The 22793-nt window shown below is 40.3% G+C and overlaps 2 protein-coding genes across 2 annotated transcripts in view; one reads left to right on the top strand and one right to left on the bottom strand.

The window, feature by feature from the left end:
• LOC135933048 (potassium voltage-gated channel subfamily KQT member 4) overlaps positions 1-3563 on the top strand; it is a 52656-nt gene extending 49093 nt beyond the window's left edge. The window contains exons 13-14 of the mRNA XM_065470917.1: positions 173-311; positions 462-3563. Of these exons, the coding sequence (XP_065326989.1) occupies positions 173-311; positions 462-665 (343 nt within the window). The 3' untranslated portion in view covers positions 666-3563. The remainder of the gene's footprint in view (positions 1-172; positions 312-461) is intronic.
• Positions 3564-4521: 958 nt separating this feature from the next.
• Positions 4522-6694, bottom strand: cfap300 (cilia and flagella associated protein 300). The gene is made up of 7 exons (XM_065469493.1): positions 6585-6694; positions 6394-6475; positions 6196-6265; positions 5914-6071; positions 5639-5811; positions 5487-5553; positions 4522-4653 (listed from the first exon to the last, which is right to left on the bottom strand). Exons 1-7 carry the CDS (start codon positions 6692-6694, stop codon positions 4522-4524), a joined length of 792 nt encoding a protein of 263 aa, XP_065325565.1.
• Between the last annotated feature and the right edge of the window lie 16099 nt (positions 6695-22793).

The raw sequence follows: 22793 nt of genomic DNA, 5'->3' as shown, positions 1-22793 counted from the left end.
GCAACGACTGCTTGTTTGTGCAGCTGAACTGTGCTTGTTAAATTAAAGTACCTGAACTCAGTTGTGAAACTATTCACTTCTTCCATTGCCCTCCCAACAATCATGCTGAGCCAAAAAAAGTCTTGTAGTTTTCGGGTACTTATTCTTTTTATGGTTTGTTTTTGTGTAAAAGGGTGGACCAGATAATTGGACGAGGAGCTGTTCAGCCAGATAAGAAGACACGTCCTGAAAAGGGAGAGAAGACACAGCCAGAACTGGACTCACTGGATGAGCTAAGCATGATGGGCCGTGTAGTCAAGGTGGAGAAACAGGTAATGGAGTAGAGTTTGATATATGAACAATGGAGCTGTTAAAGTGTGTTTTCTTTCTGTTCTGTAGCTCTCATGTGCTGTTAGGAAGTGATGAGATGTAGCTTGGCTTTTGAAACCGAGTGCCATTCATGTCTGTGTGTGTTTGTTCAGGTTCAGTCCATAGAAAACAAGCTGGACCTCCTGCTCAACTTTTACTCCCAGTGCCTGAAGAAAGGCTCGTCCAACTTTACTTTGTCCTCCCTCCTCGACCCCGACCTGACTTCTGACTACCACAGCCCCACGGACCAAAGAGACCTCTTCCCCTCTGCTAACACACTCAACATCTCTCAGTCTGAGAGCGGCAACTTGGAATGACAATGAGCTGACTGTTTGAACAAAGACACAAACCCTTTACAGTATGTCTTCCTAAGGCTGTGTCCTCACTCAGCCTAAATGACTTCTCCTCACTTCCTTTCATTTCAGTCTTCACTCCGCATCCCCCATTTACTTTCTCCCTCGAGTGAACGTTTCCAGCCCGAGGCCACCAGATGGCTCCACCTGACAGGGAGCCACAGCCAAAGCTGCTCACCGCACACACCTCTGAACCCACTACTGTACATGAGGATGGAGATGAAGAAAGGACACGAGAACGACTAATACTTGACTACTGAACCACTCTCAGCCGCTCACTTCATGCTATATACATCGATGCCTAATTTAAAGCTGTAGATAATCGGTGCGGTTCACTGAAGTTTTTTAAAGTTTTAGAGAAATCCTTTGTCCACACCATCAGTTTTCATCAGACACTGATTTGTCTGTGAGTACTTTGATAATTTAGGATGGCATCACAGCTCTTGAGTAGCACCAAAGGAGCTGAGACAAGGTGCTCCTGTGGAAAGGGGGAGAATCTCTCAGGCTCGGCTGACAGCCACCAGACTTCAGTGGTATCATCTGAAAAAAAGGAAGGGTTAAACGTGTAAATCCTGCTTTAATTGCCCAAACTACACACATGAAACAGAGTTAGGAGAATGTGTTGGACTGGTGTGCATACAGTACATTACTCCTTAGAAGTTTGGTCTCCAACAAGCCCACGTGCAAAAAAACAACAAAGAAAGAAAGAAAACAACCCACACACATCCCTGTTTGACTGAACTAAGGAATGCTTGTACTTGTTTAGAATTTAATAGAGCCAAAATGTTCTTTAACAGGCTTTCAAATGCCACTTATCTCAGTAACCTGTATTTAAATTTAAACCTGCCCTTTAAAACTTGCTGTCTTGCAGCCCACGTTCCCGGCACGCATGCTCCTCAGACCAGATAGAAAAAAAAAGAGAATTTTATGGACAGGAACGCGTCACTTTCTCCGGAGCTTCTCGTCACTCACCCTTACCCTCAGGTCAGCTGGTTCAGGCAGTCTGCAGTGCACACTCTTACTCTCACTGGGACGTTTTGACCCAGTTTGGCACAGTTTTGTTAAACATTGAATATCCTGAAAGGCATCCAGGTCAAATGCATGAATTTCCTTACCCAGATGAACGCTCGTGTGCTGGGAAACGGTTACAGCCTTACAGCCTCAGCTTGCAGCCGGCGTACTTTGCTCTCTTTTTGTCTTTTCTGGTTTCTTTCTCATTGCCCTTTTGCGCTCTAAATGCTCTCTGCTGATGGAAAAAACTGGAGAGTGCACAAGTGCACACACATACACACACATATATACATATATTATCAATGAAAGTCCTTTTTACTTAAATACTCTGGCACTTGATGAATCTTTTGTTTTGATTCCGTTACTGTAATTGTGTTCATGCACTCGATTTCATGTAACCTAGAAGAGAGGATGTTTTTTAACAATTTCGGTTGTGAATGCAGGATTTAAGTTAATATATTTAATTAGGCTAGATATGATTGTTCAATTAATGTAGCATTTTATTTTCAAGTTAAATCATGGTTCACACGCATGAATTGCAGAGCTCATATGTATTATATATATATATATACATTTTTTTTTTTTAAATGTCTTCGGATAATTGACTGAGAAAACATCCATCTTGCTGTATTTGGCCAGTAAAAACACGTCTTCTGTCCCTGTAAATCACTCATTCATTTGGTCCAGTCACGCCAGTTGACTCAGGTGCTCCACTTTAGACTTTTACACAGTGAATGTACTTCCTCGCACGGTCCTTTTAGATCTGTTTATGGTCTTTTGCTCTTGCTGCCATGAGGAATAAAATGGCACTATGAGCTTGCAGTTTTGCTCTCATTTAATTCACGGAGAGGCGCTCGGTAGCTTTATTACGTGGCCTAGATTATAGAAGAGGTGCCTATTTATTAGAGGCATTATTAAACTGAACAGTGCCGCCGTCACTTTATTGTCACCTGGAATGTCGAGCATTATGAAAATGTATGCGAGATCTCTGTATTGCATGTTGTTTGTTTCGTGGTAGCCCCAGTATTAGAAGACCAACTTTAAGGATGTAAAACCTAGAGTTAAGACAGGAAAGGAAATTACCTGTGCCTTCTACTCCCTCGTTCTATTGTAAGCCCGCTTCGAAGAGACGTGTTTAACTGAAACCACGTGAGGATGGTCACATGCTACGTTACCGCAAAACGTCAAGATTGTTCTAAAGATTTGTTCTGACTGCTGTAAACTTTGGTATATTTGAGAATTTTGCTGTATGTTCGGGATATCATTGTACGTACCAGGTCCTTATTGCATCGACACCCTTTCTGTATTAGATGTGGAGGCTGGAGGCATGGACATTTGTGTCGTCGCAGGAGTCTCTGCTGTCATGTCTCCTCTCATAAGCATGTCACGTAGCTCAGAATGGCTTCCACACAACTACCTCTGAAGCCACTAGGGGGGCGCTAGTCTAGAAACCCGAGTATGAGAAACTTTAACTGTCTGACTGAATGCTACGCATGACTCAATCTGCACGTTCTTTTTTCATGTCTTCTTCTTCTTCATGACGCCCATCTTTCACTGACTTGCTGCCATCCGACATTCCAGCTCATCGCTCTGTAGCGTCTCTCTTATTTGTCTGAACTGTCGTTAAAGTGAAACTCAAACTGATCAAGCAATAAGAAAACTGAACAAAGTCTTCCAACTCTAATTGATGTGGCTACTGGTTGAATGAAACATGGCACTGATTTATTTTCTAATCTAATGAGCACCTCCATTTGATCCTTTTAGGAGATGCAACAACAACAACAACAAAAAAGTGTATCTGCTGGAGATGAAATTGGATCATTTGACTAATTATTAATTTATTAAAGCTCTTTGGACTGTTTGCTGTTGGGTGTCTTTTATCTGGCAATAATATAAATTTTCAAAAGGAACTATAAAAATACTTCTGTTTCAAGATCAAAATGATACTCAAGGTCTTCCAACGAACGTGGAAAAAGAGCTGCTACTCAACTCCCTGAAGGCTCCGATGTACATCATCCACACTCAAACTTCAAATTAATTCAGCCTTCCAGTAGGTGGCGCATGACAACTGCAACATATCATACCTTAGGTAGAAATGAAATGGAGCTAAAAAAATAATAATAAATACAAGAAATAAGTCAATTTATTCAAGACTTTCTGAGACAAGATTGTTTAAAGGTGAATATTTGACCAAAAATCCACAATTTATTTAAAATACTGACATCCTTATTTAGATGTTTATCTCCAAACATTCAGCTGCAAAGACACACTTTTAGTAAATTGTATGTGACAGGATTAAAACATTTTATTGCACAGTTTACACTCAAACAGGGAACTGGTCTTCAGCTGCTTTCCTCATAGGAAGAAAACTGAAAATGTATGATAGCCTGTATATAAAAGATGGATGTGTCATCCACTGATTTGTGTACTCCTGTTTTGAGCATTTTGACTGTCACCATCTTGCTGTTGGAGACTTTACCTAAAATTATAGTCTTTTTTTTTTTTTAAAGGACCTTAATTTACAAAATGGAAATCATGCTGTATTCAGTGAAGCTAGTAGAAATTGAGACTATAAAGTCACCATGGAAGAGTTTCCTGAGGTCATAAATGAATGCAACAGTAGTATTTGCTTGCTCAATGGTTTCTATACAATTGCCCTGTCCTGGCCAAGAATGCAGGGTCAAGGCACTTTAACATTTGCTTTACTTTTCAGACCCATACGAGATGCCCATCTTTTATATACAGTCTATTATGCATACATGGTGAGCAGCAGGAAATCAGCAGGTTTTCTATTTCCAGTTCTTTGCTGTCACACTGTGAAGTTGCCCACACCATAGAAGTGACAGAACAAAGTCACGTGACGTTTATAAGGGTCGACAATCAAATAGGCAAATGTCTGCTCCTCCTCTCGCATCCCAGGGAAATATCGGCCAGACTCGTCCTACAGATGATAAAATTATGATGTGGTTAACACATATGTCTCTGATTTGTCTCAATCTGTCTCAAGAATACACTCACTGCCCACTTTATTAGGCATCCGCTCGTTAGTGGATAAGTGTAATCAGCCAATCACATGGCAGAAAATGCAATTAGGCATATAGAAATGAACCGAATGTTCTGAAGTTCAAACTGAGCATCAGAATGGAGTAGAAAGGTGATTTAAGAGACTTTGAACGTAACATAGCGTGGCCAGACTGCTCTTGATTTCTGCTGCTACATTCAAATGGTGAGGTCAGAATCTGGCATTAACAACATGAGAGCATGGATTCGTCCAGCCTTGTATCAACACTTCATGCTGTTGGTGGGGTAATGGTGAGAGGAATATTTTCTTTGGTTACTTTGTGGCCCCCCAGTACCAATTGAGCATTGTTTATAAATGCCACAGCCTACCTGAGTACTGTTACCGAGCATGTCTATCTGTTCATGTTCACCATACTTAAATATCATCAGATCTCAATCCAGTAGAGCACCTTTCGGATGTGCTATCAGGTCAATACAGATAAAAATCTCAGAGGAATGTTTCGGATATGCCTAAAAAGGTGTACTTGACATCAAATAAAATTATCTGTGAACATTAATATAAAATATAGCTGTAAGTGAATATAGGTCTGTGTACTGTCAGTACATGCATGTTTACATCATATGTTAATCCTCCCCCTAATACTCACTTTTCTAAAATGACTCTAGCTTCTTATTTAGACTAACTTTATGAGCAGCACAACATTTTCTCTATATTTCACAGGGGAACAGGCAGGCACTGAACCAGAGACTTACAAAGGCACAAACTTTGAGCACTTTGGAGACAACAGCGATCTTTTTCGTCTCTGGGTCCTTCTGCACACTGCGAAACAAATGCATCAAAATCTCACCATTAGGTCATGACTCATTTATGCATATAAATAAACATGGAGCCAGATGCTTCTCACCTGATCAGATCTTTGTATATTTGCTTTGTGGTGCTGATGTAAGGATCAATGGTGTCTTCATACTGACAGAGCTCACCCCCAAGACACAGGTGCTTGAAGAGGCTAAACAGAAACTCTCCCCGCTCCTCCCTCCCAACCACATAGTAGTGCTCAGACTCCTCGTCCTGCAACATCTGGAACAACCGAAGAGGTCATGAACTGGCTCAAAGTTCATAAAAACAACAAAATAAAATAAAGAAAAAAAAAGTCTGCCAGATAAGCGATGAGAGACTCACCTGTCGGAGTTCATCATAGTCAGGGTAGACATCATGAAAGCATTTAACTACATGCCCAGTGGGCCTCAAGATGCCGCAAGAATAAATTGGATCAAACAGCTCCATGGAGACCTTAGTGCAAGGCGTGGGCTCCACACTGACCGACACCACCGGCTTGTCTGCAACACACACACACACACACACACACACGAAAAAAAAATAAATCTGAAGAGATCTGACTGCAAAAACAGGAGCAGATGAGAGCAATTTCCTGATATCAGTGATGAAAGGTACATGACATACCAAGAGGCATCCAGCCTCCAGCCTCCATCTTTCTCAGGCTGGCCAGCACCTCAGGGTCTCTGAAGAAACACTGAGGACACATGGAGGGGGGTTCAAAAGTGACCAAACACACCAAGACGCCTTTTCATCGTTTTAATCAGTCACATTGGGTTTGACAAAGCAGCATTACATTTTTATATTTTAATCCTAGAGACGTACCAGAGCAAACGTTTCACTGCTGTAAGGGGAGAAACTGTGGTCAAAACTGAACGACTGAGCGGAAATCCTCCCCAGCATGGACCTGAACGTAACAAACAACCATCAGAGAGCATCCAACAGGTAGCAACACCGCAGATAAACGAAGGAAGATGATTTTTCTTTTGTTTTTTAGGCGTAACTTCTTACGTCACCATTTCATCAACCGCGCCAAGGTGTCTTTGTCTTGTAGGAAAGAAAACGTCTTAGTGCGAAGAGCGTTAAAAGAAAAAGTCTGCTCAAACGCGTATTTTTCTTCGTCCATGTTTACTCTTTAATTGATCGTTAAGGGAAACATGAGGACTTGCTCCTTTTCCATAAACGAGTGCAGGCGGTTCACAGGCCAATCAGCGACAGGTGTCCTCACGACCAGCCAATAAACTTCTCGTGTAGTAGGTTTGTTCCGGTTGGATGAAAGGAAAAGGTGACGTATCTTGTCCCCCCCCCAATCTAAGGTTTGTTTCGTTTACTTGTTGCTTTGGCAACGGACTCCGGTGACGTCCCAAATTGGACTGGAAGCTTCTTTTTCAAAAAAATACTGTGCAATTTACATTAACAAAAAAGAAAATGTATGCTTTATGCTTTATGAAACACACTCAAAAAAGGCCCAATAAAATACAATAAAATGATCTAAAATAAAATAAAAAATCTGCCCATTTTCTGTCTAATTTTGAAACACAAAACAATGTAAAATTACGATATTAAATTTTACAGAATCTGGTTAAAAGAAATGTAACTGATACGTATACATTCAATTTACTCTAATAAATCTGATTTTAAATATATCCAGTTGCATTTACTCAAAATTATTGATTCATATTTGTTTTATTTCTTATTTATTTTATTTTTTAATTTTTAGCGTGGAGTGTAAAATTCACGCAGTTAATAAAAAAAGACAAGCAGCTGTGAGGGGAACCCCTGTTTTAATTTTTCATGTTGCAGATACTACATAATAGTTATGACAATTACTAGCTGTTGTAGTTCACACTGTAAACATGTTCTTTTTATGTACACATACATATTAGATAGAACAGTAAAAATGTGGTAATGACCTTGGGGTAATGGAAAAGATGATCATGCTCCGCATCAAATACGTAACATTAGTTCACGTTAATAATGAAAATAGTTATTTGTACTTTTAAATTTGTACATTTAAAATTAGACTTTTCAAGAATAAAAAATTTAAAATAATTTATTTAAAAACCCCACATAATCGTGTAAAAAAATGTCGTAAAGCATATTTTTGTCATATTTTGTTTATCAACTCACTTGGCAGGCCATCCTCTCCTGTCAACCACAAGAGGGCGACATTATCCGGCTGCGAAAACGCTCCGCACGTCTGCTGTGCTGCGTCAATCGTGTACCCACGTCAGTGCTCCTGTGTTACCATCTCAACGACTGTCTTATTTATGCTTCTGGATTTGTTTCCTCCTTCTCTATCTCCTATAGAAATGGCAAACGTGGAACTGTTAGTTTTTCAGGGTAATAAACTCCTGTTACAGTGCAGTGAGATCACAGTCCAGATCTAACAGTTTATTACTGAATGTGGAAACAGCTGTTGACAAAAGAATTTAAATATAAAGTCTGGTACTTTTGTAATGGGTTTCAAATGATAATAAACACCAGTGACACTGAAATGAATCTATCAGTATGAGGATGAACTCCTGCTGTCGGCTGTTTAATGGGATTTGCTGATGAGGACGCTGTGATGCCGTCCAAAGAGAAAGCAGACTTTATTTCCATGACATTTGTCAACACAAAATGTAAATTCCTCTTTCCTGGTTTTGTTAACTAATTCCTCATTCTGTCATTTTTCTTTCTCAACTTCTCTTTTTTCCTTTCTGCATACTCGGTTAATTCCAAAAAACAACCTTTCAAAATGTTCCCTGTAAATTTCACAATCTGGCAGGAACACCTGGGGCACCACAAAGGCGAGGCGCCATTTAACATTTACCCTACATGCCATTTTTGGACGTCACATTCAAAGAGTCTTCTAGGAAAAAAAAGAAAAAAAAATCCTAGGAAGGTCTTACTAAGAACCCTACAAACTTCTTCCTGGCACCAATACTTATTTCGTTACTAACATTCCCAACATTCCAGGATGTGCGATCCTTTTGGTCCACATTCCAGTGCAGGACACCGTATCCCTCTAAGAGAGGATATGGGGACACCCTTCCTGGAGACAGGATAATATAATGTTGTGTCTTTATTTTTTATTTGCCACGGTCTCACGAAGCATACAGGGAGCCGACTGATAAATCTGAGGAAGGAAATGAATAATAGCAGACCATTTTAAAGAAAACACTTCAACATATCCTAAGAGTTAATGTTTTTTAAAAATTATGGTATTTTTTAATTAGTTTCATTTGGCGACACAGTGGTTAAAAACTAGTCCTGTGAGCCTGACCACTCTATGAAACCTCATTAGCCATACTGGTTTAGCATTAGACCATCCTTAAAAATAATGATGATAAATGGAGCATTAAACTGAGCCATAGTTAAATATCATGTTGTCATAATGAAAACACACAGCCGGGGGATAATTCGGTGTGTCTAGACAGTGACAAGCTCAGAGCACAGGATGCAGGATGGGACCAAAATGGGGCCAAATTACATCCCAATGAATGGATTGGAGGAGACAGAAAATTATGCCAAATTGCTGTTTTGACACCGTACAGCCAGGGAATAACATAACATAACTGATTCAGGTTACTAAAATAAAAGAATTATTCTCATTTTCAGCTGATTGCTTTGTAGTAATTATGCCTGATTTCTGCTCATTAGATCTATCAGGATCAAAACACTGCAGCCTGGCAAACAGGAGGCCCAGGCAGGTGAGACGATGTAAGAGCTGAGAAATGTTGGGAGGCGAGTTCAGTCTTTCCACACAGATTCAGGGGCAGATATGAAGGATATGAGGAGCTCCCTCACTGTAGTTCTGCTCAGTAAGGACAAGGCTGATACTCTGAAGTCAGTTTTTAACACTGTTGTTAATATTCAATGATGATTGATTTACCCACTAAAATCATCATTTGCGTCTACTATACCTTGAGCTTTCTCTTTACCCATGACAGATATTCTAAAATGTTTATGCAATTGTGTAAGAAATTATGTTTCATATACTATTTTCACTGCTTTTATGGCCATACAGTGGCTAAACAATGGAAAGTGAGCTCATTAAATAAACTGAAGCTTTATTAAAAACCAATAATCATAATAATATGTACATGCATAGTGACACCACAGCACAGTGAATGAATAAACGAATACGTATTTCCTGCTTTTTGCCTTTTCTTCTTCTTCTCTTACACCCATGTCAGGATATAGTGAAGACAATCTGCTTTCAATATATTGAGCATTATATAATAGTATTAAATTGTAGCATGCATGTTGCATGTTGATACCTACCGTTAGTGAATAAATCATAAGAAAAATACAATTATCTATATATTTTATACATTTTCTTTTGATTTTTGGTTTCCCTGATAAGTTGCTTAAGGGGGAAGTAGTTTATACTGGAGAAAATCTCATCAGTAACACTAAATCCCTGTGCAGCTTATTGTGATTTTCTCAGCACAGTGTTTCCCTTTAGATCAGATCACCCATTCTCCTCTCTTCTGATTGGCTGTCTCTTGCAGTCAGGTTTAAAAACTAGTTATGTGGGGTTCATGTGCTCACAGGCAGTCCTGTGTCCCTCAGATAAGCCCTGTCTTTGACTCAAAATCAAGCCCTTTAACATTGACCTATGAATCATTCACTCAAGAGATGAATCAGTGTTGAATCCACACATAACACACAAATTAGCAAAGTGCCCAAAGATACAATTTTAAAGTGGATCTTTAGGCACTTTGTTACTCGCAGCCTGTTGGGAAAAAACAACACATAATTTGTTCCCTTTACTTTAGTTGAATGTACAAAAAATGCTCCAGAAAACAAAGTTTGACAAGCATAACATTTTATTTTTCCATCAGTGAAGTTATTCTCAAGAAGCCATTATCCCAAAACTTAATGGTCTTAACCTGAAAAAATAAAAACAGAAGAGGAAACTGGACAAGTAGAGGAGAAAAGAAGAAAACTATTTACAGCGGATAAACAGTATCTGAAAGTCATGACCTGAAAAAAATAAAAATCCAACAAAGATCGGACACAAGACCTGAGAGATGCATCCTTTCAGTTTGGTATGTCAAATTATACAAGAACTGGATTCATGGAGTGATCAATCCAAATGTAATTTTTTTTTCATAAATCTAACAGAACAAAATGACAATAATAAGTTTACAGCCATGTGTGAAACATGGTGGAGGCTCTATCATGGTCTGGGCACTGCATTTTCACCAGGGGAGAGCTTGTCAAAACACACTGCCAATGCAGTAAAAGCAAATGCATGCTTATGTAACAGTAATAAAGTCTTACATAAGCATAGGAGTGGCTAAAACATTTGCATGATGCTGCATACACAAGGCAGTAAAATAAAGAAAGAAAAAAAAATCACAATAGGTCCAATTTATTCTGTTTTCACATCAAAAGCATAACAGTAATAGAAGAATCCCTGAAAAGAGGGACTCTTTCTTATCTGTGCCTTCACAACTGAGCAAGAGGCTACTGTAACACACAGTTATTCACCATGCTCCATGCTCACTGTGCCTGGGAATATGAAAGTGTTGTGGAGCGGGAGATGTTTTGAACGACAGTGACATGAAGCAAACGAAGACAGATACAAAAAGTTCAAGATCAAGTGCTTGAAATGCTAACAACATTTTGAAAGCCAGCGTTGTGTGAAGCCTCTGTGGCAGCAGCGTGCTCAGTCTCCACGGCATGACCGGTTGGTTTGTGCTGCTGAACTGAGCTGGCCTGATATGGACTCAGTGATGGCCATGTTTCCTATTCCCAAAACATATTGCAAAAGGAAAAAAACAACAACTCCAGCTCACAAAGAAAGGCATGAACATTTGCTTTAGTTACAGAATGCTCGTATTGACGAAACAGCACTGTTGAAACAAAGGAATCGAAAGAAAGGGCTGTGCCCAGACTTGGAGAACAATGGAAAAATGCTGCTGGAGTATTTTGATAATAATGAATCACTATCTGAAGCTTTTCCTGATGATGTCATGGCGTAACTGAGCTCTTTTGATTCTGTTCAGGGTCAGTCAGCACAAGTTGGGAGTCCCAAAGGGATCTTAGTTATTCTCAGTCACTCAGCACCCAGCTGCTGTGTGTGTGCATGGCATATTGTGATGCTGTGGAGCAGCATCGTTCATGTCAACATTAAATACAGCAACTATACCCAAACGCCGTGATTTATCACTGTTAGTTCAGCCGTCATAGATTTAACATTTGTGTCTGGCTTATTCTTTAGTGGTTTGTTTTCCTAAAATCATTTTAAATCATTTCAATTAAAGTTTTAGAAAGATGAAGGAAAATAAATAAAAAAAGGGAAATGCCTGACTTAGAAAGAAAACACATTAACATAATGTAATCACATCATGACCCCATAGACTTGTTTTCTCACCACTATGAATATATTTACCTGGTTTTTACACAGCTCTGAGCAACTATGGAAAGACACATGCGAGCACAGCTTTTATTTTTATTGCTCTCGCCTCATTGGACAAACCCAGAAACCTGAACTACTTCTGACCATCTTCCTGTGAGAACACTCTCTTCTTTTACTTTCCTTCTTCACTGAGTGATAGTGCATTTAAGAGATTCTGGGATTCCTTAAGGAGCCATGTAGGGGCATGCCGAGGTGGAGGACTAAATCAGAGAAGAGACAAGAGGGATAGAGGAGGGGTGGGGGGCTACCGACATAAAAATCCTGCTAAGATAAGACCTTCACCAGTGTGCCTGCCCTTTAGCGTGTGTCTGATTATATCTGTGGACTGTCTGTTCTGAGGCTCCTCACCACACTCGCTTTAACTCAGTGCTGTCAGCAACTCAAAACCTACTGATGGATAACAGGTGGAGTCATCAGATAGGGATGGCCCCTGGGGAGCAGTGGCTATGGTCTCTTTACAGGATTAACGTGGTGGTTTAGCAGACAATGAGGTTTCAGCTGTGCAAAGGTGAGAAGTCAGAATCATTTGATGTAGCATAAACTCTTGCAGCTCTGTGAACCTGCAGAGATCATTATCAGTTGATTCCCATTCTGAGGTTCTGAAAGTATAATTTGCTTTCACCTCAGTATCACAAAGGTAATAATCTGCTAATACAACTCTGCTGGTTTCAGCACAGTCCTTCTAGAAGTGTCTGGTCTTCACTCGTTACTCTGGCTCAGGAGTTTACTCTATTTCTCTCTGCCATCCATCTCACATCAGCTTTCTTCTGTTTGACAGCCATCCATTGGCCACTTTCACTGCTGAAATTCCTCTTAATTTCAGAAAATCTCCAGCAGTGTTGGGCAAGTTACTTTGAAAAAGTAATTAATTATAGTTACTAGTTACTTCTTCAAAAAAGTAACTGAGTTAGTAACTGAGTAACAAGATTAATTACTTTTAGAATCTTGTAACTATTCCAGGAAGTGAGCATGTTGGCATGTAAAATAACCACACAAACATCAACATATGCCAGACAGGCAGCAGTACAGTATGAGTAACTATTGTAACTATTGCGTTACTTTAAAAAAAATGTTTAACCCTCTGGGGTCCAGGGTATAATTGGCCATTTTTCCCCTCTACATTTCACCTTTAAAAACGATTTACTTTGCCTTGTTTGGTATCATCCTTTTCACCAGAACCTCACGTGTCTGAATTTACAGTTATGTTTTCATGTTGACATACTGTATTAACACAGTTGATCTAAAATCAGACAAAAAACATAAAATCCGAGTAGAAAGTTATATATTTTACTGTAACAACCACAAACATGTTTAATGAATCATATTTCATAACTTTAAATGCAAATATAAATTGTCAATTTTAAAATCATATGCACAGGTTTTGCAAACAACAAAGTTATTTGCAGCCATTTACCTTTTACCCCCTTTTTTATAACCATTTCAAACTATTTACATAACAATCAGGTGTTCTGCTTTAAATAAGATGCCACACAAATTATTTGTGCCACTCGAAAAAAAAAAAGAAAAAAAAAAAGATTCTGTCCACTATAAAGGAGAACATCACAGCCTGATACCTGCAGGTCTGACAGCAGCAGGTGTATCACTCCTGTTTCTACCTGGAGACAGCAGTCGCCTCATTGTTCTGACACACAACACAAAACTATCCACAACACTACACACTAACCACACAAGACAACACATTAACTACACACTCCAAACATGCTAAACGTCACAAATCTCTCACATCTCAAAACTCGCTCTCTCTCTTTTTCTGCTCTCTCTCTCTCTCTCCGTCACTCCTAAAACTTCCCCCTCTTCCTAAACAACCAAATGTCATGTCGCCATATCATTTTTTGATTGGTCGACATGGTGCATTTTTCCACCAACAGGAAAGGACAGTTTTTGTTTTTTGTTTTTAATTTTTTGGTCGTAAGCAGAGAGTGCTTATCATGACTCTGGTTTTACGTGGCCTATCACCTTGTTGCTTTGTCATCTTAAAGTGGTCATGTGATTGGCTTACCACGACTACTATATTCCTCAGTCAAACAGCAGCACTCATGCAATTGTTTTGTCCCCCTGAGCTCCAGGTGTTGTGCCAAAAAGTGATTGCCTTCCGCGGGAGCGCGCGCAGCTGCTTAAAGCTGTAGCGTCCAGATTACTTACGTAGTCAGCTACTTCCGTGCAACTGATATAAGATGCGGTAAGCTGAAGACAGCTTCAACCATCTGTTTGTTGAAAAATAGTAACGCGACCGCACCGCATGTTCTTGTTAGAAACGGTAACGGTGTTGTAACGATAGGAATAGTAATTAGTTGGATTACTCGTTACTGAAAAAAGTAACGCCGTTAGTAACGCCGTTACTTGTAACGCTGTTATTCCCATCACTGATCTCCAGTATGCGATATCCTTAGTGACACAGACAACAACTTCTTCTTCTTCCAGCTTTTATCTCACCCGATCCCTAGCATCCTTTTCTGTCACACCAACTCTCTGCATGTCCTCCTTCCCTAGGTTCCATGACCCTCCTTTGTGGTCTTCCTCTTCTCCTCCTTCAGCACCCTTTGTCCAAATATATCCACCATCCCTCTGCACACGCCCAAACCATCTCAGCCTCATCTCTCTGACTTTGTCTTGAAACCGCACAACCAGAGGTGTTCCTCTGATATATTCATTTCTAATCTTGTACCTCACAATGAAAATCTTAATCTGCAGCTCAACCTTTTTTTTTTATTTTTTTACTGTACTTCAGGTCAATATTATAATCCTTGATGGCAAACATTTGAATACAAAGCTGATGTCATTTTCCATTTACATCATTTGAGTTTCAAGCTGATGACTGAACTTGTTCCCCCTCTCTCTTGACATTTGTGAGACTCCCTCCTTATCCCAGTTCTCCACTGTTTGGCCTGTTTGCACCCACATCTCCGTGTTTATGCCCCATGTGCAGTCGCCTAACACAGAACATGAAGCTGAATGTTCCAGGAATGTAACCTCGAGTCTTTGCCAGCTTGTTGTAGCCTCTGACGGAGACAATCTTGCTTCTGTGACACTGACAACTAATGACAAGCTCGTACTGTACTGCTGCCTGCCTGGCATATGTTGATGTTTGTGTGATTATTTTACATGCCAACATGCTCACTGGAAGTGAAGCTCCATGCCGTCCTGTTGTGCTTTAATACGAAATATGAAAAACTTGCTAAACTCTGAGAAAGGAGTGGGAGACATGTACAGAGATAAAATTACCAGAGAATGTCTAATAATGGCCTAAAATAATACTGACAAAGACACCAAATTATCCTGAACCATGAACTCTTTCCTCAGTCTCAAATCCCTGTTGAGACCTGTGAAAGGCTTGTGTTACACTTACGGGAACAAGATCAGATGAACAGATAACAAACATAAGAGAGCTGAGGAGCACTGCTGATGCTGCTGCCCGCATTGTTGGCCCCCTGAACTCTTCTCTGCTCCAAACACAATAAAACTCTTCCTTTGGACCAACCTACCCGATCTTGATGGAACAAATATTTGTGCTGCATACGTGTCATTCTGTGAGGAGTCTTGCAATGCAAAAGCTTTTCACCAAAATTTTAGTCCTTGTAAAAGGTATTTTCTGACTTTTTGACAATTTGTAGGGCTACATTTAGTAATCAAGAAACATCACTACTCACAAACTTGTGTTTCTTTTTTCCTGCTCCTTGCAGGGTTTATTCTCATAGACTGTTACTTTGTTTCCAAGACTGTCATTAATAAAGCAACAAATCACAGCAACGGTCATTCCAAAGGACTTTGTTTTGTACCCTATAGTATTTTAGAGAAAACCCCAAGAATCAAGTGACCTTGTATGAGCAGGCACTTTGAGACGGTGGGAAGGAAAAACTCCCTTTTAACTGGAAGAAACCTCCGGCAAAACCCGGCTCAGGGATGGTTAGCCATGTGCCGCAACCAGTTGGGGTGAGGGGAGAGAGAAAAGAAGAAAGACAAGACAAAAAAAAAAAAAGAGCATAGAAAAGGACAGAACAAAACACTGACTAAGGGAAGAAGAGGAAGAGTTAATGATTGCTACAGTGGTATATAAACATGTGGGGAGTGACAAGAGGTGAGTGGGGACGAGATGCTCGATGCATCGCAATGAATCAGAGGAAGTCCCGCAGCTGTCAGGGTCACCTGATATAGCTCTAACTATAGACTTTATCAGGAACAAAAGTTTTAATGTTGGGGTGCCTGGGTTGTCGACCCAGAGTTCTGAGTGTTCATTATTATTGTACTTTGATTTTTGCCTTTATTTATCATTTCTAGTCTTTTGGTTTCTTTGTCAGAATTGTGCTTTCTGGCTTCTGTTCTGTTCCATAGTTGCTGTATTGCTGTGTCAGTCTACGTCTCTGTTCCATTTGTTACAGTGCCTGCCTGTGAGTCTGTGTTATGTTTCCTGTTTTACTTTGAAAGTCCGTGTCTCATGTTAATATGTCTGGTTGTGCTTCCTTTGTCTCGTTAGGCCTGAGTTGCCCCAGCTGTGTTTCCCTCCTGTTACCCATTCCCTGATTGCTCCCTCTGTGTATTTAAGCCGTGTGTTTCTCTGTGTCGATGTCGTGATCTACCCTTATCTAGCTGTGTGGCCTGCCTGCCTGCCTGCCTGCCTGCCTGCCTGCCTGCCTGCCTGCCTGCCTGCCTGCCTGCCTGCCTGCCTGCCTGCCTGCCTGCCTGCCTGCCTGCCTGCCTGCCTGCCTGCCTGCCTGCCTGCCTGCCTGCCTGCCTGCCTGCCTGCCTGCCTGCCTGCCTGCCTGCCTGCCTGCCTGCCGTTTCCGGAGTCTGCACTTTGGGTCCTTTTCCTGCCTGCACACAGCCGTCACATAACATTTAAAGGTTAATAATAAAAGTAGAGGAAGTGTGAACACATAGAACCAAGGCTGGTAGCAAAGTTTTGGTTAATTCACAGAAAATGTCCTATTTTCTCTTTTTTCCCCGCCCTTTTTTTTTTTTTTTTTTTTTTCTCACTGTGGATCCACTAAAATAGAAATTTCTAAAGTAAAAAATATTTGTTTTCTATTTTCCAGTGTGGTGCATTAGAGTCTTTGGTGGGCCCATTCTGGCCCTGGGCCTGTTAGGATAGCCTGTAGCAGCTGGGTTCAAACAGGAGGCTTGAGGCAGAGGTGAGGTGATGAAGCGCTGACCAGCCATGTGTTTATTCACCAACATTAAAATTTCAGAAACATAACACAAAATAAAAAATGTAGCCCAGTGGTGGGACTTGTTTCCAGCAACAGCCTCTGGTGTTAACTGGCAGCCCTTTATAAACTGCTGCTATCTGGCCCTGAAGACATACCACTATCTGGGGTTATATACTAAACTAAACTGCACACATGTTGCTTGCCTAATAAACTATATTAATATCAAATCAATATTCCAGACAACCATAATAACATCCATTAAATATTGCCCACTTGGCCTAACGACAACAATCTACAATCTTAGTTTAGTAGTTAGTTTATTGTACAATCTACAATAAACTAATGTAGCTATTCAATCCCTTCCTCACCATTAAGAGCAAACACAGGTAAGATAATCTTATTCAAAAGGTAAGTGTTAAAGTGTTGGCTTCCACCAACTTAACCAAACTCTTCGTACTAATGGAAATTTTCTTTCCTAGGCAGACATTAAACAGTACCAGCTGGAAGACAAATAAGCCAAATAAGCAAAACAACAACAACCCCCCCCCCCCCCCCCCCCCCCCCCACAAACTTTTATATGAGTGCCCTTTCCTTTAATATAAATATTAAAATCACTCATGTTTATCTGACTAAGTAATAAAGACGACCTTCTTTACAGGCCTTATGTTTGACACTGGTGCTGTAGAGGCTCTTGGGTAAATAACAGACAGCATTAAATGGGGTGGGGTGAGTTTTAAAGTGCTTTTCAGTGACAGCTGCCGCTGCAGGTAGGCTTAAGTACCCCTAAACACTTCTTTGTGTGCTTTCAGTTTGGTTTGTGATAGTGTGAATTTAAGTGTCAAAGTAAAAATTTATTTTGGGCCGGTGAGTGAAGCTACAGACTGAAGTAATTCAAAGGGAATATTGTTTAAAAGCTGGAATTCTCAAAGAGGTCCAAAGAGCAGCCCTGGGATGTATTCTCCATTAGTAGAGATGATTGCCTTCAGATGGATGAACACAGGGATGGGTGACAGGTATTGAACGAGGGTCAGTCCCTGTGGAGATGCATAGATGGAATATGGCTGGGGGAGGGTTTGGAGGAGAAGGGTGTATAAAGGTCCACCTGAGGCCTCCCTTTTTCTTTTTAAAGACCAAAGATGACATCATCAACAAGGGAAAGGGGTGTGTATTCGAGGGTGCGTTTCCTCTCTACTCACAGCGGACACAGATCTATCCAGCTCCTCCTTCACTATCCCCTGTTTTTTTCCTTACTTTGGTAGGAAAAAAAATCAGTTTTTATTACATAAGATGTAGTGCTTGCAATACAATGTAACCAATTAATCCATGATATCTGAAAAGCTCCATGAAAACACTTCTCATGCATCAGGACGAATAAAAAGGAAATAAAACGACAAGCCCCTGCATGCAACATGCAGTCACCTCCACCTTTTCATGTGGCAGGAAAAATGAAGGAGATTTTTATTTGATTATACAGAAACACCTTGAGGCTACAACTTTGTTCCATAATATGTAACTGTTGGCCCTGAATGCATTTAAAGTGACTGCAGGTCCAGATCTGTCCCATATTTAAGCAGGAAATGTTTGACTCAATAATCTTTTTTGTTAGCATGTAAACAGTTTCATGATTATGCATGAGCCACACATTTTCTTGCACTTTGTTCTATAGAAAAGTGATTATGGCCACTGAAATTCTGCTAGACTTGCTTATTCCAGGACATAAAGACATATGCAGTCACTGCTGAATTGTATTAAGCAGAAGTTACTCTGCTGACATTAAAAGAGCTTCTAGATTTTCAGCAGTTTAGTTTTTAGTATAACTGAATGATTCAGAATCTCTTGATGTCAGTCAGCAATAATCAATATGGAAGTCGGCGTTTTCACAATCAATATGAATCAGAGGTGACAGACATGTGAGGGTGACAGACAGGCTGAACTTTACATCCTTCTGTCGTGCCAGCGGGGGGTCGCTCCATTTTTCCTGACTGTGAGTCTGAACAGCTATTTGATTTGATATGATTTGTTTTTCCAGGTATCTGTGGTTCTCCAAATTTGGAGACATTTCTTGGTAGCTATCAGATATATTACCAAGAAATTTAGGACAGTGAACAAATTTTATTGGGAAACCTCTCATTCCCCTCAGGAGAATTTTTTGAGCTGATTGTAAAACTTATATTTACCTCCATTTGTGGAGAAATTATTCTAATTTTAAAAATCTCTGGAAGTCAATCCAGTAATGCAGTCCAGTAATGGGAACATAGACAATAGTTACTGTTCATTTAAAGTCAATCGTTTTCACATCCTCTTTCCACAGTTTCCACAGTTAAAAACTTAAATGTCAATAAATGTCAGTAAATGTCTTCCTTTTTCACCCTTGTTGCTCCAACACCAGCTGACCGTGAGCCAGTGTTTTAGTGCAAATGGAGATATAGATCCCCCCCAGATCTGTTTTACACGAGTAGGAATCTGAGCCTGAAAGTGACCTGAACCAGTAGATGATAGAGAGAATCATAATCTTCAAGCTCTGTAAGATACGTAGCCACCAAACAAAGATACGTCCACTGCTCCCTGTGCAGCTGCAGAGAAGAACAAACAGTACAGTGAAATTCTCCCAAATGTCTGTGCTTCTCATCAACACTGACATGTGGGTGATTTTTCCATACACCTACGACTAACTGCCTCAAAAACACCCAGAGACACTGCTGACACACTCTGTACTTCGCTGGTGTGTGCTGCCAGCACGCCCATTCTTGTTTACTATCAACCACATGTCCTGCTTTTTCCTGGAACAGGAAATGCTCCAGAGAAATGGAGATGGATACATGTCCACTCCTTCGCAGGGTCAGAAGTGCAGACCTCCACCCCGACACAGTGCAGCTGGTATATCTGGCCTTGCTGCGTAGTGTCATGGGAGGATTATGAGGCAAAGCTCAAGAGGGGGATTGTTCCTCAGGATGAGCATGTGTGCATGCGTGTGTGACTGGCTGCTGTCATGCGCATGTCAGCTCCAGCATCATTGATTCTTCCTGAAGGTTCTTGTCAGGAAAATACAGAGCTAATCGCTCAAAATGCACACACAACTCCTTTTTGTGTGTGCGTGTTTGATTGTGTGTCAGCATGAGTGCAAACGTGCTGCTTTTCCCTTGATTGCACGTTCTGACAGCTCCGTGAGTATGTATGGCCTCTATTGTTAACACGTGTGGCCTCAGCCTCCACAGTTCAGTCTATTTTCGGGAAATGACCTCACAAACAGAAGCACTGCTGATCGGTTTAGGGTTGCTTTTTTCTGCTTCTTCCTCTGACAGATTATGTGTCACGGTTAAACATCTAGAGGGCTTCTTAAGGCCTGAGTCACTACAGTCTGGGTCAGGCCTTTGTGTTAAATGTACACGCGTACACGAGGTTTGCAACACACCACCTACAGATCTTGTGAAATACATTTCCAACAATCATCCAAGATGATTTAGTATCCTCGCCTTCACTGATGAATCACACACAAGCTTCCTCGTCTATTGACGTCTGACTCAGGGGTCTTATTTTCAGGGAGGTCCACACACACACACACACACACACACGCACACACACACACACACCTTCTCTTGGAGATTGCTACAGTCAAGCTTTTGTATGTTTATGGTCAGTGAAGCGTCAGAGCCACGCTACTCTGCAGCTACCAATATGTGTGGAAAACAGCATTCCTCGCATGTTAGCGCCAATGAGTCAATCATCACTAAAAGGTAAACAGCATGTACAGTAAAGAGGTATGATAATGACTGAGAAGGCGATGACTGTGAAACAGAGGTATACATGGCTCCGAGCACCTTTCTTCAGAAGGTATGAGGTTGTGTAAGAGATGTTATAGCTATAATTACCGAGTTGTATGAAAAGCAGAAGCAGAACGGCCTCATCTTTGCTCACATCAGTGACAGAAGCCGTCTGAAAGCTTTTCAGATATGATGTGTAATTTAGAGACGCTGCTTTGAATCTTGGGGATGACTGGCACAGGCTGGACAAAAGACTCCAATCAGGAAGTAAAGGCTGACAAAAATCTCTGAAGTCAGTAAAAAATGTTTTTCAGAGAAAGGACTTGCATGAGAAACTGTAAACGCCACGTTTGGCTCACATTCAAAGATGCCCCAAGCTATTTTTCAAAATGCAACATGAAATGTAAAGTGCTTTGTTTTAGTGGTGATCAACTTTGTGTTTTATTGCTTTCTAAATTCTTAATTTTTCTTATGACTATAAATGTTAATTTGCCAAGTGAGTTAATCCTACAGCATATTATCTAATAAAGAAAACCATCCCAGTGGGCTTTCTGCTGAGGCTTACCCGGATCATTTTTTTCAATTAAATTTTTGGCTCCATCCAAGATATTACAAAATTAGACAGTAATCACTTTTCTCTACAGTCTAATGTAATAATAATAATAATAATAATAATTTGTTTTAGTACACCAGTTAATATTTATATTGTGAGAGGATTAGCTTATTTGTCTTATGAAACAGTTATTTAATTATGCTGAAGTTTCCCTTTGGACTGATTATTTGATTAAGTTAACTGTTGCAGCTCAGCAGCTAACCAGTGATAAGTCTAGAGCCCTTTTGGGCATCTAGGCAAAAGTTTACAGGGGGCCCCTCGGACCAGCATTCACCACATTTATTTAGTAAATAACTTGATGCAAACATTACCAACAACAAGAAGAGTCTTATGAAAAAACATGTAAAAAAGTACACTATAAATGGCAGAGACCATTTATTCTTTATTTTGGTAATAATAATGATAAGAACTTTATTTGTATGGCACTATTAAAAATCATATAGTTACAGTGTTTCACAGTTTGAATAAGACCACAGATTTAACATGTTCCAGCATGCAGACACACATACAGCCTCACATTCATTCCAACACTCCTCCGTACACGCGAGCGTCTCTCCTCCACAGTAAAGGCTAAACTAGCAGCATTTAGTTATCTAGCATTACATTTAATCATTATTGTCTCCTTCGCTCACCTCTGTCTTGCTTTTCTCTCCTCTTCCTCTGTTGACCCTCTTTCTTTCTCACTCCCAGTTGGATCACTCCTCTTCATTTCCACTTCATTTTTATTTTTGTCATTGGGTTTGTCTAAACAGAATCACACATGCCACTTGCAGCTGGACTGACCTCCTTAGGGAGGTCAGGGCTCTCCTATTGTCACAGAAAACTTTGCACATGCCACTGCTGTACTTTTAATTATATCAGTCCCAAACCCTTCAAAAATGGCCTGGAGCCCTAAGTAGTTACCTGCCCCATCTGGCAGCAAGGAGCGCCTCTGTAGCTAACAGGTAATCATTATTATTATTATCATTATTATTAGTAGTAGTTGTTATTGTAGTAATAGAAGGTTCTTTGATTTATCTTTTCCTTTACTTAATAAATGGGAAATGATTGTATGTTTTATGAATATTTTTCAGTAATAAAGAAATGTTTTCATTTGTTTTTCTAAATATTCTACAATAAATGTATGCAAAGCAAAACAGAGCCTTTGTGTGTTCAGTGTTTTCTTTCATTTTCTGGGGCAGCCTCACCCACCCTGTACAACACCATGTGGTGTCACAGTTATTGATTCAGCATTTAACTCATTGATCAGTCCAAAAGTGGTCAGCTGGGTC

The sequence above is a fragment of the Pelmatolapia mariae genome, linkage group LG22 (assembly GCF_036321145.2).
Source record: "Pelmatolapia mariae isolate MD_Pm_ZW linkage group LG22, Pm_UMD_F_2, whole genome shotgun sequence".
Classification (NCBI taxonomy): domain Eukaryota; kingdom Metazoa; phylum Chordata; class Actinopteri; order Cichliformes; family Cichlidae; genus Pelmatolapia; species Pelmatolapia mariae.
Note: the sequence above shows the minus strand (reverse complement) of the source record. Positions and strands in the feature narration are given on the sequence as shown.